The 15761-nt window shown below is 45.8% G+C and overlaps 1 protein-coding gene across 7 annotated transcripts in view; it reads left to right on the forward strand.

The window, feature by feature from the left end:
- The window catches only part of SF3B3 (splicing factor 3b subunit 3), a 29559-nt gene extending 14267 nt beyond the window's left edge, over positions 1-15292 (forward strand). For 3 of the 7 annotated variants that reach the window (XM_080352252.1, XM_080352254.1, XM_080352253.1), the window contains exons 12-26: positions 729-880; positions 1292-1447; positions 1793-1948; positions 2673-2816; positions 3767-3889; positions 5275-5429; positions 6513-6687; positions 7270-7475; positions 8143-8299; positions 9653-9778; positions 10861-11073; positions 12006-12104; positions 12556-12699; positions 13325-13429; positions 14422-15292. In XM_080352252.1, coding sequence (XP_080208378.1) covers positions 729-880; positions 1292-1447; positions 1793-1948; positions 2673-2816; positions 3767-3889; positions 5275-5429; positions 6513-6687; positions 7270-7475; positions 8143-8299; positions 9653-9778; positions 10861-11073; positions 12006-12104; positions 12556-12699; positions 13325-13429; positions 14422-14562 — 2252 coding nt within the window. In that variant the 3' untranslated portion in view covers positions 14563-15292. Of the gene's footprint in view, positions 1-728; positions 881-1291; positions 1448-1792; positions 1949-2672; positions 2817-3766; positions 3890-5274; positions 5430-6512; positions 6688-7269; positions 7476-8142; positions 8300-9652; positions 9779-10486; positions 10649-10860; positions 11074-12005; positions 12105-12555; positions 12700-13324; positions 13430-14421 lie in introns of those variants that run through there. The other 4 variants (XM_080352255.1, XR_013922720.1, XR_013922721.1 and 1 more) reach the window with 4 other exon arrangements.
- Positions 15293-15761: the final 469 nt, after the last annotated feature.

A 15761-nucleotide genomic window follows, 5' to 3' on the forward strand; every position in this document is an offset into this window, starting at 1 on the left:
CAAGCTGTTCCCTTTGGGAGAAGCCAGTACTGGAGATAATAACTGAAATATTTCACTTATTCCAGTAGAAGTAAAGGTCAGTGTTTGCTCTGTCTTAAAAATGTGATTGTTTCTCATCCCAAGAGACTGTGTATGAGTGACTGTGTAAGCTACTAGAGCTTCTGGCTGAGGGTAGACCAGGCTAACCCCAAGCTGCTCTGCTGCAATGCACCCTAATTGTTCCCTGCAGCTTTTCATTGTGTGGATACTAGACAGAGGTGTGGTCCAGCAACCTCCTGTTTGCAGCACCTGTGGTGCAGTTTCTGCAGATGGGTTCCTTGTGTGCAGATTATTGGATTTCATTTGACTTCGTTGGATGTTAAATCTGGATTCATCTCCTTGTGTGAGGTGGGGCAAGTATCTTAAAGGCTCCTAGGCTTTGTGCTGTCTTTGAAAAAATGAGGCAGGAATCTTGCTTGCCAGAATCCAGAGTATCGAGAATTGACTCTATTTGGATCATAATTTGATCTCTGGCTCAGTCTTGCATTTTTTGGAGTCTCGCAGCGGCTGGCTTTTGGATAGTGTGTCCTAAAACGAACTTTTACAATCCTGCCAGCAAATGTAATTATCACAGGAATTTTCCTGAAGGGTAACTGCTAGACAGCTGTCAGATTGCTAATTGTGATGGGAAGCCTTGCATTTATTTAATCAGCACCCTTTTTTTTTTTTCCCCTGTCTCCTTTGACCAGATGAATTTGATGCCTATATCATTGTGTCCTTCGTAAATGCCACACTGGTGCTGTCTATCGGAGAGACTGTAGAAGAAGTGACTGACTCTGGATTCCTGGGTACTACACCCACTTTGTCCTGCTCTCTTCTCGGTGATGATGCTCTGGTACAGGTAATGGAAAGCTGCTTAGGGTATGTCTGTATGTTTGCCGCTTCCTGCTTGCTGCACAGCCATGGTTTCTGCAACAGTGCAACATATGTCACATCTAAAGGTGTGGATTGGCAGAGAATGATACTTACTCAGCCTTTCCCTTTTTATCACCTACATAGTGAAACTGGACCAACTGAAGATGATCCTAAACGCCTCCAGTATGTGCTCAGTAATTCCTTGTAGTTCAAAGATTCGATGTTTCCAGCTGGCAAGTGGCATTGTGCTAGTTCAGCCTGTTGCGTAGCTAATGGATCACTGCTGCCAGGAGCAGTGCTTGTCTTTGGCTTTTTCTGGGTCAGAATCACCAGTGAGATGGGAATTGTGGTGGGATGGTAAATACAGAATTGATGTGACCTCCTTTTTTTCCTTCAGGTTTATCCAGATGGGATTCGGCACATCCGAGCAGATAAGAGAGTAAATGAATGGAAGACACCAGGGAAGAAAACCATTGTAAAATGTGCTGTGAACCAAAGACAAGTAGTGATAGCACTGACTGGAGGAGAACTGGTTTACTTTGAGATGGACCCGGTAGGTGTGTTAATGATGTGAATGAGTTTGGAAGAGCAAGGTAGAGTGTGGGGCATGTAGTGGAGCATCCTTCTAGAACTGATAAATCAATCAGTGTCTGCCTGAGATGATTTAATGGCTAATTGAAGTCTCTGAAGTTCATAACTAAGGCTTGAAATTGTGTATTTATCCTATTGTTATTCTGTTTTTTCCAATTGTAGCTGAAATAAGGCTGTAAAGAAATGGCTGTAAAACAATCCAAAGCACTATCTTGGAAAAAAAAAAAAAGAGGTGTGTAAAGAGAGATTTTTGTGCTGGTTTGCCACACTGGTTTGTTGATAAGTCTCTTGTGTTTTTCTTTCTCAGTCAGGGCAGCTGAATGAGTACACGGAGAGAAAGGAGATGTCAGCCGATGTTGTTTGCATGAGCCTGGCCAATGTTCCCCCTGGGGAGCAACGCTCCCGGTTCCTTGCTGTTGGATTGGTGGACAACACCGTCAGAATTATTTCCCTTGACCCTTCGGTAAGTAGCTGGGCTGTTTCTGCCTCTTCCATTGGCTTGAACTGTTCAGAAGGGTACCCCAGGGGTGGGCTGTGTCCATGCAAGCTGTCTTTCCATATTCAGGTGGATGACCAGGAAGGAATAGCTTGCATGGCTTTTCTCTGCTGGTTGGGAGGAAGCATAGCCCTTGATCCTGACCTGTAACAGATTCCCTTGTTTGATCTAGTTTTACCCGTGTCTGGAGGTTCAGCTGATAAGATATGAAAGCATTTTATTTTTTATTTGTTTTGGGCTGGGTTGGGTGGGGTTGGTTTTTATTTTAATTTTTGTTTTTCCTCTGTCGCTGTTTATATACCCATAGTAAAAGCAGATTCATTCTGCAAGCAGGTCAGCAGCAAACCAGTGTTAACATTCCTCTGCCTACAACAGATGAGTGTTCAGAGGGTGACTGAAGTAACATAAATGTTACTTGGGCATCTCCATGCTAAATAGCTGCAGACTGTGCTAGAACAGTTTGGAAGGATCCAGTTTATCTTCTCCAAACCCCAGGGCTGCAAGCACTCCTGCTTGCCAAAATCCCCAGAGCCAGCATCTATTGTGACTTTTTTTTTTTTCCCCCCATGCTGAATACTTCTTTATGGACATTTAAAAGGGCGTCTTTAAGCTCCTTTGATGGAGCTTGAATCCCCTCTTGCCATGCCAAGCATTGCTGACTGGTTTGGTACCTCTTTTCTGTCTCGTACAGGATTGCTTACAGCCGCTGAGTATGCAGGCGCTTCCCGCGCAGCCTGAGTCACTGTGCATTGTGGAGATGGGCGGCACAGAGAAGCAGGATGAGTTGGGGGAGAGGGGCTCCATCGGCTTTCTGTACCTGAACATTGGGCTGCAGGTGAGAGAGGCCAGCCTGGTTCTGACAGTTCTTGGTGGGCTTTCGCTTGAGAGATGGATTGCTGTAGTAATAGTCTTGTCATCATGCAGTGCCACACAGAACCTGAGTGTCCCCTCTTTGTTGCAAAATGCTTAACAATTGTGGCTGGGGAATTTACTGTCTGACTTAGTAGAGGTGCAAATTTCCCCATACTTTTCTAGACTTGAGACTAGTCAGAAGACACCATGTTGTCACATACTTTGTATAGGACAGATTGTGCTTTTTCCTCTTCTGGGAAGAGGGTACAGTGTTTAAAAAACAAACAGACAGACCAAACCCAACACTTTTTGGGTGAAATGTTGTTGGGCGGTTCTTTAAAAACTGCCTGTAGGGCAGAATATTAAAGAAGTAACTGCCCACAACCACAGGATCTAATAACTACTGTTACACAGCTTTTTGTTGCATCCAGTACTGACTCTGATCTTTGACCAAAAAAATGTTGTTTTGACCATTCAACATGTGGTAAAAATAATCAGAGCAGCCTAGGTTCTTTCACATGCCTGGAGTTTGATGCCAGAATGCAAGCTCTTTTTAAGCAGCATGAACTTTTGGGTAAATGCTTTGTACAAAGAGGGATTATGATCTGGAATCAGCCCTCAGGTTTTTTGTGGCTAATATGATGCACCAAACTTCGTGGTCTGTTCTTTGGCTTTTCTGTTTGCTTTGAGGGAGGTCAGTTTGTTTGTTTTACAGTGATTCCTTCCTGCCCTGCAGAAGTGTGCAGGAGCTATGCTCTTTAATAGTAAGAGCCAATTTAGATACAGCATAGTAGTAGAAGGGACTTGTACTGGAAGCTAGGAAAATAAACACCTAATTCTTCAGATATTGCCTCTTGGTTTTGAATAATGGGCTGTAGCTAGTTATTTCTTATCTGGAATCTTGATCTAACTTTTTGGTTTGCTAATGTCAAGAACGGTGTACTGCTGCGAACTGTCCTGGATCCTGTTACGGGTGATCTTTCTGATACCAGGACCAGATACCTTGGCTCACGGCCTGTGAAACTCTTCCGAGTCCGAATGCAAGGCCAAGAGGCGGTAAGTGAGGCGAACTCTCAGAGGGGTGCAAATCCAGTCCCCAGACACAGAATCCTGGTTTTCCTTAGGAGTAGGCAAGGTGGGGAAGCATCCTTGCAGCACAGCAGGAGCCTCTGGGTAAGGGTGGAAAGCAGAATGACTTAATTATGGAGCTGCCTGGCTCACAATTTGCTCTTTGACAAGCAGCCTTGTTCTTGTTGGTATTCTCCTTACTTCTTAGGAAGTTACATGTAGTGCTGCCCTACCTCCTTTGAACTAGGACTCATTGACCCATGGCCTGTGTTGGCAGTGTGTCTGGAAAGCTCTGAGCAGATTCTTGGGCTTAGAGACACTGAAAAACCTCATTCTGGCCTGCCTTAGTGCACAGGGAAAGAGCAGATCTTACCCACTGCTTGATGCAGTGGATCATTTTCTCCTGTGCATATTGAGAATGGCTCAGCCAGGGGCTGAGGAAAATATTTGCAGGATTTGGCAAAGAGGGAAGAATGTGTTTCATTAGAAGTGCCATTTCCAGCCCTTCTGATGTGGCACTGGGGAGATCAGCCACCCCCTGCTTGACTCATTTTTGGATGACACCCTCAGAGTTGAGAAATATTGCTGTTCAGTGGAGGGGACTGGATCTGGGAATGTGGGCTGTTCTGATGTTATAGTAAATGGGGTCAGTCTCTTCATCTTGCTCTTGCTGGTCTGCCAGCTGTGCCTGGGAGGTGAGGTGAGCTGCAGCTCTGGCAGAGAATGCTTCTAGAATAGCCCAGTGCTCGTCTACTTCGAGACCAGTCTTGGTTCCTTGTCTCACAATATGGGGAGAAAAAGCCTATGCTGCTTATGGCCAGTCAGTGATGGGCTTGGAGTAGCTTCTAAGTGTTTTCAATATTATTCCAGCTAGGAAGTAAGGTTGCTCTAAATTTGATTTAGCTAAATGTTTAAAGCTGAAGAGTTTAGAAGGCCATCTGCTTCCTTTACATCCCTTAACTTGTTTGAAAATAGGTTACTGATTATTTTAAGTAAATTTCCCTTACAGTGCTACAGCATTTAGATTGTGTCAAAGCAGTAAATATTTATTTTAAAAGACCTGTTCCCATTAAAACAGGCTATTTTTCTAAAAAAAAAAAAGAGATATGAAAGTATTTGATCTTGGCTTTAACGGATAACAGTTTTTATTGAGCCTCAGTTTGAGTATTCGGTGTCTTGATAGAGCTTTGAAGTTCCTCATACGTATTTTCTAGATAAAACTCTTGAAACCAAGTAGTATCTGAAGGTATGCTCTGAGCTGGGTGAAGTCCACCCACAAGAATTCACTTGTTCTAGCAGGCAGGAGCCTGGCACTATATATCCATTCATGTTGCCTGGAGTGACCTAATGAATTTGTCGTCTGCCTTTCCCAGGTGCTGGCCATGTCAAGCCGTTCCTGGCTCAGTTATTCCTATCAGTCACGCTTCCACCTGACTCCTCTGTCTTATGAGACACTGGAGTTTGCATCTGGTTTTGCTTCTGAGCAGTGCCCAGAGGGCATTGTAGCCATCTCCACAAATACTTTGAGGTAAGATCTAATGGGGAAAAACTGAAAAGTTTTGGGCCAGGATGCCAGGCAAAAGGAAGGGTATGTGGATTCTCATTAGACATTAAAAAGGAAAAAGGTCAAGTGACTTACCTTAAGAATTAAGAAGTTTTTTTGAGGTTATTTGATTGTGGATAATGATTTGATAGAAACACTTGGATGGATTTCAGAAAACAAGTGGAATACAGGGATAGTTATGCTGTCAAAAAGAGGTAGAGTGCACTTCTCTGATTTCTGTTTTCCAGATTTTTTTAAATAACGAATGTAATTCAAGTTATCCTTAAATACTCTGATCCTTAGAGAGGAGGGAAGCTTTTAATAAACCTGAGCCTGTTGTGTAGTAGGATCTTGCAGTTTGTGAAAATAAGCCACATGATTTAAGAAATCAGAGGCATGATGGGTGTGTTTGTTGCCTTTTTAAAGTAGAGCTTAGATATTAAAAAGATAAATGAAAATAATAGGGGAACACAAATTCAGGAGCTCTGCTTTATGCACTTGAACAGGCACTTTTTTCATATCTGTCCTCGTTGAAATATTACAGCATTCACTGCTTTTAAAAGGACTCATTCTTTCTAGAGAGACTTGTGGTTTTCAGTCACCAAATGCCAGAAGAACTGGCATTTCAGCTGGCAAGTCACAGGAAGAAAGCATTTTTCATACTCTTTTAACTAAAGTGTCTCTGAGGAGCATTTGATTATGTGTCAAATTTAGATTCAGATGATGTGTTCCCCAAATATGCACTTCTCCCTTTTCTGTGTGCTCTTTGTTCCTCTTGGGATAGACTTGCTTTAGCACCACAGAAAACAGGAGAGGGTGCATTCCGAGAGCTCTCAAGTTAGGGACCCTACACTGCAGAGCACACCTGTCCTGCAGCATTAGGTCCCATTTAGGAGCTGGTTTTGCCCTCCCCTCTGGAACTGTTTTCAAGTTGCTCTCTGAACTGAGAAGGGTGCTGCTTGTCTCTAGCACCTGCCAGTTTCACAGATGTAAAGCTCAACTCCAGTCATGTCCTCTTGGGCAGTTGCTTTCTGACCTTGTTTGATACGTCACATCTTTGTCCTCCAGGATTTTGGCACTGGAGAAGTTGGGGGCAGTCTTCAACCAGGTTGCCTTCCCGTTGCAGTACACACCCCGAAAGTTTGTCATTCACCCAGAGAGCAACAACCTGATTATCATTGAGACAGACCACAATGCTTACACAGAGGCCACCAAGGCACAGAGAAAGCAGCAAATGGCCGAGGTACTTGGGGTGGGGCAGCTACACGCATCCATTTCCCAGAGGTGACTTCTGCAGCTGGAAATCCTCTTCATGCAGTAGTTCCCAGATACCATCGCCTGGAAGTTTTTGTGCTCTGTGTGAATGCAGGAGCTGAAAGAAGCAAAGATCTGCTTCTAAACAAATTTCAGCAGAATACACTACTTCCCAGTGCTCCTTTCACTACATATTATCATGGCAGGCTTTAAAAAACATGTACTGGGTGCAATCCTGCTTGTGTAATGCCATTCTCTGGGTTTTCTGTGACCAAAGATTGTTAGATGTGAGTGGGTTATTTTCTTCTTAGTGTTGTTTCCAGAGTTGTTGATTTGAATACCCTTGGGCAGGGCAGAGCTGATGCTGCTGTGCCCTGAGCTGCAGAGCCTCCCTTGGGAATAAGCTCAGGGCGGGTGGAAAATTTAGGATTTGGTGGCTTGTGTCTTCACAGTCAGTACCTTGCCCTGGAATACCTGGACTTACGGGAAATGTGGGCTATATTTTGTGCAGCATGTCTGGAAAGGAAATCCATTAAACTGTTGTTTTCTCCTGTCCTTTAATGTGCTGTAGGAAATGGTAGAGGCTGCGGGTGAAGATGAAAGGGAGTTGGCTGCAGAGATGGCTGCAGCCTTTCTGAATGAGAATCTTCCTGAGTCCATCTTTGGTGCTCCCAAGGCAGGGAATGGACAATGGGCCTCTGTTATCAGGGTGATGAACCCCATCCAGGGAAATACATTAGATTTGGTCCAGCTAGAGCAGAACGAAGCTGCCTTCAGGTAAGAAGCGGTCCCAGATGCAGCAAGAGGCTCTGCTTGTGATGAGTCTTATGTGTTTTTTTTTTCCTTCTTATGCTCAGCTGTTACTGAATTGAAATCCAGATGCAGCATGTTGTCAAGAGACTGGTTGGAAATTCCAGAAGTGTTTACCACATGCTTCAAGCTTTTGTCTTGCCTTTCCTTCCCTTCCCACCCTGATGTGTCTGCTTGTGACACTAAGAGCTGATGCTTCAGATATGTTTGCTGGACCCCAGCAAGTGTTTAAAGAACAACGTGGGGATGTAAATGACAGATAAGAGAGCTGGGAACAAGAGAATGTGCTGCTGTCTCTCACTTCCCCTTGTCATCCAGATAAACTGAGCATAGATTCAATGGAAAGGAAGTGTTAGAGGAACTGGAGAGGAAGATCAACACAATAATCATGAAGAATAGCAAGTGCCTTAGCAGGTGGAGTTAGGTCATGCTAGTCCAAAAGGCTCTTTTGTCCAGGATTCCCAACCTGGCTAAGCTCAGCCAGGAAATAACATTGGAAGATGAGGAAAGTTATATGTATGTGTCCAGATTGAGACAGCCTTTGAAAACCAGCTTCCAGTGGAGCCGTGTCCAGCCCGTGAAAGTGTTTGTGTTGTGATCACACTGATCTCCTGGTGTGTCTTCTTGTCCCCAGTGTGGCTGTGTGCCGGTTCTCCAACACTGGTGATGAGTGGTACGTGCTGGTGGGTGTTGCCAAGGACCTGATTCTGAACCCACGCTCAGTTGCTGGGGGATTTGTCTACACGTACAAGCTGGTGAATAGTGGTGAGAAGCTGGAGTTTCTGCACAAGGTGAGAGGGGTGACTGGATCATTTACAGACAGAGTGTTGGAATAGCTGCTGCTTCACCCCAAAAGCTGTAGTAACATTGCAGTACTCAATGAATACTGAGCAAGATCATCATGCTGATGTTACGCACTAGAAGCAGCCTTGGCAAAAATAAGCTGCCGCCTACAGAATCATTTGGGACATCTTTTACAGAGCTGAGGATTGAACACAGATATTCCAAGAGTCCCAGTCCTTTGCCTTGGCTATAATCTTACCCATGTAATTGAGTAAATGGGAAGGAGCAGTGTTTTTCATGCCTGTGTTAGGGAGGGGAGAGAAACAGCTCTATTTCCTTTTTGTATTATGAGCTCAGATTGCTGCTCTGAGCACTTGTTTACAAAGCTAATTCGTACTTGGGTCACTTGAGCCCTGATGTTAAGGCTCTCGGTCCTTGGCTGACCACATGAAGCTGGTGCAAGCTGTCATCTTTTCTCTGATGCTGATTTTTTTGCTTGAAGAAATGATTAGTTGCGTGGTGACCAACTTGCTTGACAGGTCTCTGGGGCTTTAGCAAGGGCTTCAACAGAACTCTGTTAAAACAAAATTCTGTTCTTCCCACCTGCCTCCAGAGTGGCCAAGTTTTGAACAGATGAACACATGGAAAGGAATGTTGTGGCTGATTCACTTCCTACAGTCCTCATGGCAATGAGCGGGCTCTGTCCTGGGCCAGGGCCTTTTCTAGTGCCACTGAACGAACTTGTTTTAGCCAGTGCAACCAAGCTGGGAACACTGTAACTGGAAGTTCTCTGCGTGTTCCCGTTCTCAGATGTGGCTGATCCTTTTGGATTGATTAGTGGTGGGAGATTTACTGGAACTGTTACTGGAATTGTTCAGCTATAACACATCTTCCGTGACAGCTTCAGAGTGTCTATGGCAGATGGCTGAATTAGATTCATGCCTCTGTTTCAAAACAGACTGTCTGGATGTATTTAGGCAAAGCATATGGTGTTTCTGTTGGGGATAAGGTGAAACTAAGAACCAAGGCAACAAGATCCTTGCCTGCCTTTGCTGCCTGCCCAGTGTGGTGTTCTTGGAGCAGCCCCACACTTCAGTTAAGGTGCACTAGCAGCACTGTGGTGTCTGTGTAGTACCCAGAGATGTTAGCACCATGTGTGGTATGTGCTGCTGTCAGAAGGCCTACAGAGGACAGACCTTTTGCCCCTCCTGTAGAAAAGGATTCTGATTAGCCTTTTGCATTGAAAGACTTGGCTCAGCGCAGTGAGCTTCAGCCGAATCATTAGCTGAATCCATTCTGAAACTTGGTGTAAGGTTAGCTCTGTTAATGAGGGTCTCACAGTTGTCATCTTCTCTCTCTAGACCCCTGTGGAGGAGGTTCCTGCAGCCATTGCTCCGTTCCAAGGTAGAGTCTTAATTGGAGTTGGAAAGCTCTTGCGCGTTTATGACCTGGGCAAGAAGAAACTGCTTCGGAAGTGTGAGAATAAGGTACTGACTTTTGTTCTTGACCAGGCCTGTTAACTTGGAGTTGAGTGATGCTTTGCAGCAGGAGTGAAATGCGGATTTAGCTGCTGCTTCAGCCTAAGCGTGTCTGCACTTGGACTTCAGAACTGTGTCTGTACCTTGCTGGCGTGCACATCTTTCCCATCTCCATTCAGACAGTAGTGTTGCAGGTTCCTTTTTGTACCACCTCAACGCAGGCTGTTAGTGGATAAGTGCAGAAGTTTTGCAAGCCTGTATAGACAGTGCCTTTGGCCGTCTGCTGCAAATGCGAGAGGTCTTACTCAGATATGAAACAACTACTGGAAATGTTTCCTTAAGTTAAGTGATCAGCAGGCTGAGGACAGAAGTTGGAGAATGCATATGAGCATCTCTTTAGATACCAGAATCTTGAAAAGGAGATTTTCTCCTTGAAGTAGATGATTCTTCTTGCTCAGCATCTCTGGTACTTCAGGAAAATAAATTGCAGAGCATAGTTTTCTAACTCTTAATTGCCTGCTCCTCCCTCTCTTGTGCAAGCTGCAGAACCCATGCCAGATGCTCATTACCACACAAAGGAACTCCAGCAAGCTCACAGGAAGACTGGGAACTTGTAGGGGAACTTTTTTGTGTGTATTGGGTGTTTGTGTTTGGTTTGGGGTTTTTGTTTGTGTTTTGTTTTGTTTTTTTTAAATATGACTCATGAAAAAAATGAAGCTTTCCTTCTTCGGTCTTTCATGGCCACAATAGTGAGGGCATGCTGAAACAACGCCTGTTTGTAGGACTGCCCCGTCATCTCGGTTCATAGGCTCACCAGCACACCAGCAATGCTTGTTCTCCAGACATGACTTGTATTCAGCAGGCTGAGAATGATGTGTGGTGAGTGTTAAGCTGCAAGACCCTGTATTGACAGTATATTTAGACTGGGGCTGTGGCGTGCCAGAAATGAGAGGTAGTTTGGAAGGAATGATGGGAAATAGAGTGAGCCATAGTTCAAAGGAGAAATAGTGTGTCAGTTGGAGTAGGGTAGAGCTAATTGGTTATGCATCCCTGTTAGAAGCGCTCAGATTTTGTCCTTTCTCTCTCAAAAGCACATTGCCAACTACATCTGTGGGATCCAAACCATTGGGCACAGAGTAATTGTTTCAGACGTTCAGGAGAGTTTCATCTGGGTGCGCTACAAAAGAAATGAGAACCAGCTTATCATTTTTGCTGATGACACTTATCCTCGGTGGGTCACTACAGCAACTCTCCTGGATTATGACACTGTGGCTGGAGCAGACAAATTTGGCAACATCTGTGTGGTGAGTGTGCCTCAGAGAAGTTGGGGCTTTTTGGACATGACATACTTTTTCTTAAAACATCCATGATTTGTCTTAAAAGAATGAGGATCTGTGCTTAGCTGGAGACAACGCCCTGTATCATTCACTTGTTTTTATGGGGTGACTAGCTGTCGTCATAGCAGACGGCTGCAGTTTATCAGTTTATTAATTAAACCAAACAAGTTAAGGCATCAGCAGGTCAAACCCCATATTGCCGAAGCATTCAATAACCTGTGTTGAAATTGCCACAAAACTTGCTGTGAATAAGCTTTGAAATGAAGCTTGTAACTCTGAAAGGGCCCATGTGAACTTGGGTCAGGGTTATCACTCTTACTTTCCCTGGCTAAACCTCATCGCTGGCATTCAGCTTTCTCTGTCACTTCCTCTCGAAAGCTGGCTTTGTCGGTGCTGACACTTCCCCACTTGGCTGGATTTCAGCATGGGAGGAGGAAAGAATAGAAGGTCATTCTGCCAGAGCTTTGATCTCGTTCTGAAGTGTGCTTGGACGCTTTGGAGTGCAGAGTTCAGCAAGTGTCGGGTGCTGTGCTTGCAGGATTTGGCTGATGCACACAAATCAATTCTTCAGTTTTCCTGCCCCACATCCATCAAACTGTTTCCTTAGCGGGAACCACCTTCAAGCCAGTTTGACCATACCTCCAAGGGTGAGCTGCAGGTTCTGGGCCAGGCAGAGGCCAGTTGTGAGGACCTGCCCATGTTTTTGAGTGATGAGCCATCAGTCTTGACAACACAGTTGTCCTTTAAAGGCCTTGTTTGAGGTACAAATAGACTATTTTGTTCTAAACATTAAGTGATTTTTGTAGGGTCCACAAAAGTGGCCTTTCACAGACCACAGGGGTTCTCCAGAATGCTGTTCCTCTGCATCTTATTGACTCTTCCTCCCTCTTGCAATGCAGGTGAGATTACCTCCCAACACCAATGATGAGGTGGATGAAGATCCCACAGGCAACAAAGCACTCTGGGACAGGGGACTGCTTAATGGAGCATCACAGAAGGTAATGCTTCATGGGAAATGCATGGTTACTGTGGAAAAAGAGTACTCTGCTTTTCTCTGAAGTCCTCTGCAGTGTTGTCCAGGAGATGTATTGGCAGTTTTGCTCCTACACATCTACTGTGCTGTGGGGGATCAGTTTTCATTGTCACTGGGAGCCAAATTCAGCTTCTGAAATCACAGCTGATGCCTATTTGGTGATATTTGATTGAAGCTGCACACTCATTTTCTTTCCCTGCTTTCCCTCATTACCTGCACCCGTTTGTCCAGCTCAAGAGGATAACTCAGTGGCATGCTGAGTTTTGCCATCTGGTCACAGGTGGACAGCGCTTCCTCTTTAGAAAGGCGTTTCAGAACTAGCAGGTGGCTGAATTTATTCTGCTTTTCTCTCTCAAGCCTTTTGATGCTTTTTATATAAGCTGAAATAAAAGCTTGCTTCTGTGGTTGACTTTCAGGCTGAAGTGATCATGAATTACCATGTGGGAGAGACAGTGCTTTCCCTCCAGAAGACCACGCTGATCCCAGGAGGCTCTGAATCTCTTGTCTATACCACCTTATCGGGGGGGATAGGCATCTTAGTCCCTTTTACTTCCCATGAGGTAAGCAAGTGCCATCTTTGCATTGCAGACTTGCTGCTCTTCTATGTGTTTATCCCTGGCCAAGTATGTTAACATGCCATATCCCTTGAGGGTAAATCTGGAGCAAGTGCATGAAAATTTAGGCTGCAGGAAAACCTGTGGCTGTGGGACAGACTCTGATGCAAAGGGGAAGGATTCTCTCAACTCCTTCTTCTGTGTTGGTTCTGTGAAGAACTGAGGGCTTTTCTTGTTGTACTGCTGTTCTAAATCTGTTTTTGCTCCGGAGGAGCTCTTGGGTAATTTAGTGCATGCTTCGTGTAGGGGTGGTAGGGGTGTGTTGCCTGTAAACTGTTGATCAGGCACTGATGCTTCAACTCCTGAAGATATTTTTCCCCCGCTCTGTTTGCTGTGGCCTCTTGCAGCAGCAGGTGCCAAGACATTCCCTTTCTGAGCTGCACCTCTGTGCTGCACAGCTGCTGTGCACTCCAGTTCCTGGGAAGCTGATCCTGCCAAGGTGGCACCCTTGCCTGCATAGCTCTGCTGTGGGTGGAGGTGGTGGGGCTGCTCTAGCAAAACCTGGTAACGGCCATGTTTCAGGCACTGGCGTGCAGCAAACTCTTCTCTTGCCAATTCTTAATCTCCCCAGGATCACGACTTCTTCCAGCATGTGGAAATGCACTTAAGGTCTGAGCACCCTCCTCTCTGTGGACGAGACCATCTCAGTTTCCGTTCCTACTACTTCCCAGTCAAGGTAGGTCTGAGGATTTAGGATCAGTCATGCGGGTGCAGAGACTTGATCTGGAACAGGGAACAAGTTTGAGGTGGGGCAGAAGCAAGTCACAGTTGCTGTTCAGTGGGGAACACTGGTGCAATGTGAGCTGTTGTATAGTGACTGGCAGGAACTGAAGCCAGTGCTGTATTAGCACTCTGTAAGGAGAGCAGTGCTTAGCACTAAATATCACATCTTTTCTGGTTTATTAACCCTAGTAGTGAGCCTTCTGAGGGTTCTTCTTGAGACCCAAGCCCAGAGGTGCTGCTGCTGTCCTCCTCTGCTTGCCACAGCATGTCCTTTTCCAGGAGAAGCAGCATTATATAGCTGGTTGCATGGCTGGGTCGAACTGCATGTTGCCTGGGGGATATTTTTTTTTTTCCTGCTACGATTAAAAAGATAAATCTCGTAAGAAATAGCCTATTTCTGCTTTTGAGGAACTGTGTTTAAGGCTGTTGGCTGTTAAATGTGACCAGAAGGGTCCAAGGGACTGGACCAGAGTAACCATGTGGTAACTACTCCGAGAGTATGTAGTATCAGTCAGGAAACTGTCCCAGTTTCAAGTGCAGAGGGTGTTCTTGCTCTAGATAATCTTGAGGTTGAAGTGCAGCCTGCACAGCCTCCAAGATGTCTCACATCTGAGTGAAGATGCCATCCAGTCATTTTCTGCAGCTTCCCTCAGCCTCCCACACACAGTACTTGGACCCAAGTGGTATCTGTCTTCCCTTCCCTTATATTGATTCTTCAGTTGCACCCAGGCTTTTTGGGTTTCTCCTTCGTTAATCAAGCCGGCTAGTCATTAATTTGATGCTAACTGCTGCTATTCAGCAGATGAGGTCACTGAGCATGGTCTTGTTTCCAGGGCAGGATTAAGAAGCTTCTGGGAACAAACTGTTTGTTGCTGTTTTTCCCCGTTTAGGCAGGGTTCAGTGCCTGTGTTGTGTTGATTCAATGCTCTCCTCCTTGCCCTCTAGAATGTGATCGATGGAGACCTGTGTGAGCAGTTCAACTCCATGGAGCCTAACAAACAGAAGAATGTGGCCGAAGAGCTGGACCGGACCCCACCTGAAGTGTCCAAGAAGCTGGAAGACATCCGCACACGCTACGCTTTCTGAGCAGCAGCTGGCAGGAACAGAACTGCTCACTGGCTCCTATGGACGCTCTTCCAAGCACAGTTGGGAGGAGGAATATGTGCTTTTTTTCCCTTTTTAAATATTAGTTTGCTTCTCTTGGTTTGTGTTCCAAAGTAATGTGACTCGAGTAAATACAGTATCAGATATTAGGTTCCCAACACACCCCACTGCCCAAGGAAGGGGTGCAGACTGACCCTCAGCCCCATCTCCTTGGCGCCTCTTTAGGATGGGGGAGCTTGAGGGTGTCTTGTCCTTGCCTTGCAGGAATTCCCATAGGGCAGATCCAGCTGAGCCTTTGTAGGATCACGTGGGTTTTGCAATTTCCCAGCTTTTTGGAAAAGGAAACAGCTGTGGCACAACTCAGGCTTACCAGGCTCCTTTTAGTAGTCGGTAGTGCGAAGCTTTGGGCTTCCAGCAGCCCCAGGAGCAGCTGGTGGGCAGCCTGGCTGTGTGGAGGGTGTAACTGTCACACTTGTCTTGAATGTTTTATTCTGAATTGCAAGGGGGTTTTGGACTCACTATTTCTGACTGTTTTCCCTGTAAATAGAGTTTTGTACAATGTTGACTCTCTTGGGGGTGGGGAAGAGTGAGGCCTGAGTCTGGGACTTGATTTGTTTCATAATAACTTTGGCAAGAGCAGTGTCTCCAAGTTGTGCCTGTGAGCAGCACATGAAGAATAAAAGCCTGTTGGTTTTGTTGTTTTTTTTAACTAGCCTGACTCCATGGCTCTGCAGCAGCAGCTGTTGCTGACCTGATGGGAGCAGGAGGGGTGGAGGGAGGACAAATGTACACACCTTCAACCCCATGCCCTGTGGTGGATGCTGGGGTCATGCTGGGCCCCTGCAGTTGTTGGCCTGCAAGCCCTTCTGCACCCTTTGCTCTGCTTGGAACTGGTCCTGATCCTGGCAGCATGTTCTGCAGCCAGAGCTGCCCTGGGACACACACAAAGTGGGGTTTGTGGAGAAGGGGTAGGAGGGAACAGTTGTTCCCCCAGCTTCTGTTTTTCCAGCCCTTGCAGGGCCTGGCTGTGCCTCAGGACTCCCTTCTGTAGCCCTGGGAAGCAGCTGCAGCTCAGCTGGCTGCCAGGATGGCTGGGAGAAGGTGTTTCTCCCACGCAGCGGGTGCTTCCTGGTCTTGCCTCCAGTCTCAGCGTTGGTCCCTGGCTTACTCCTGCCAGGGGT

This window comes from Nesoenas mayeri (genome assembly GCF_963082525.1).
Source record: "Nesoenas mayeri genome assembly, chromosome: 12".
NCBI classification, from domain to species: domain Eukaryota; kingdom Metazoa; phylum Chordata; class Aves; order Columbiformes; family Columbidae; genus Nesoenas; species Nesoenas mayeri.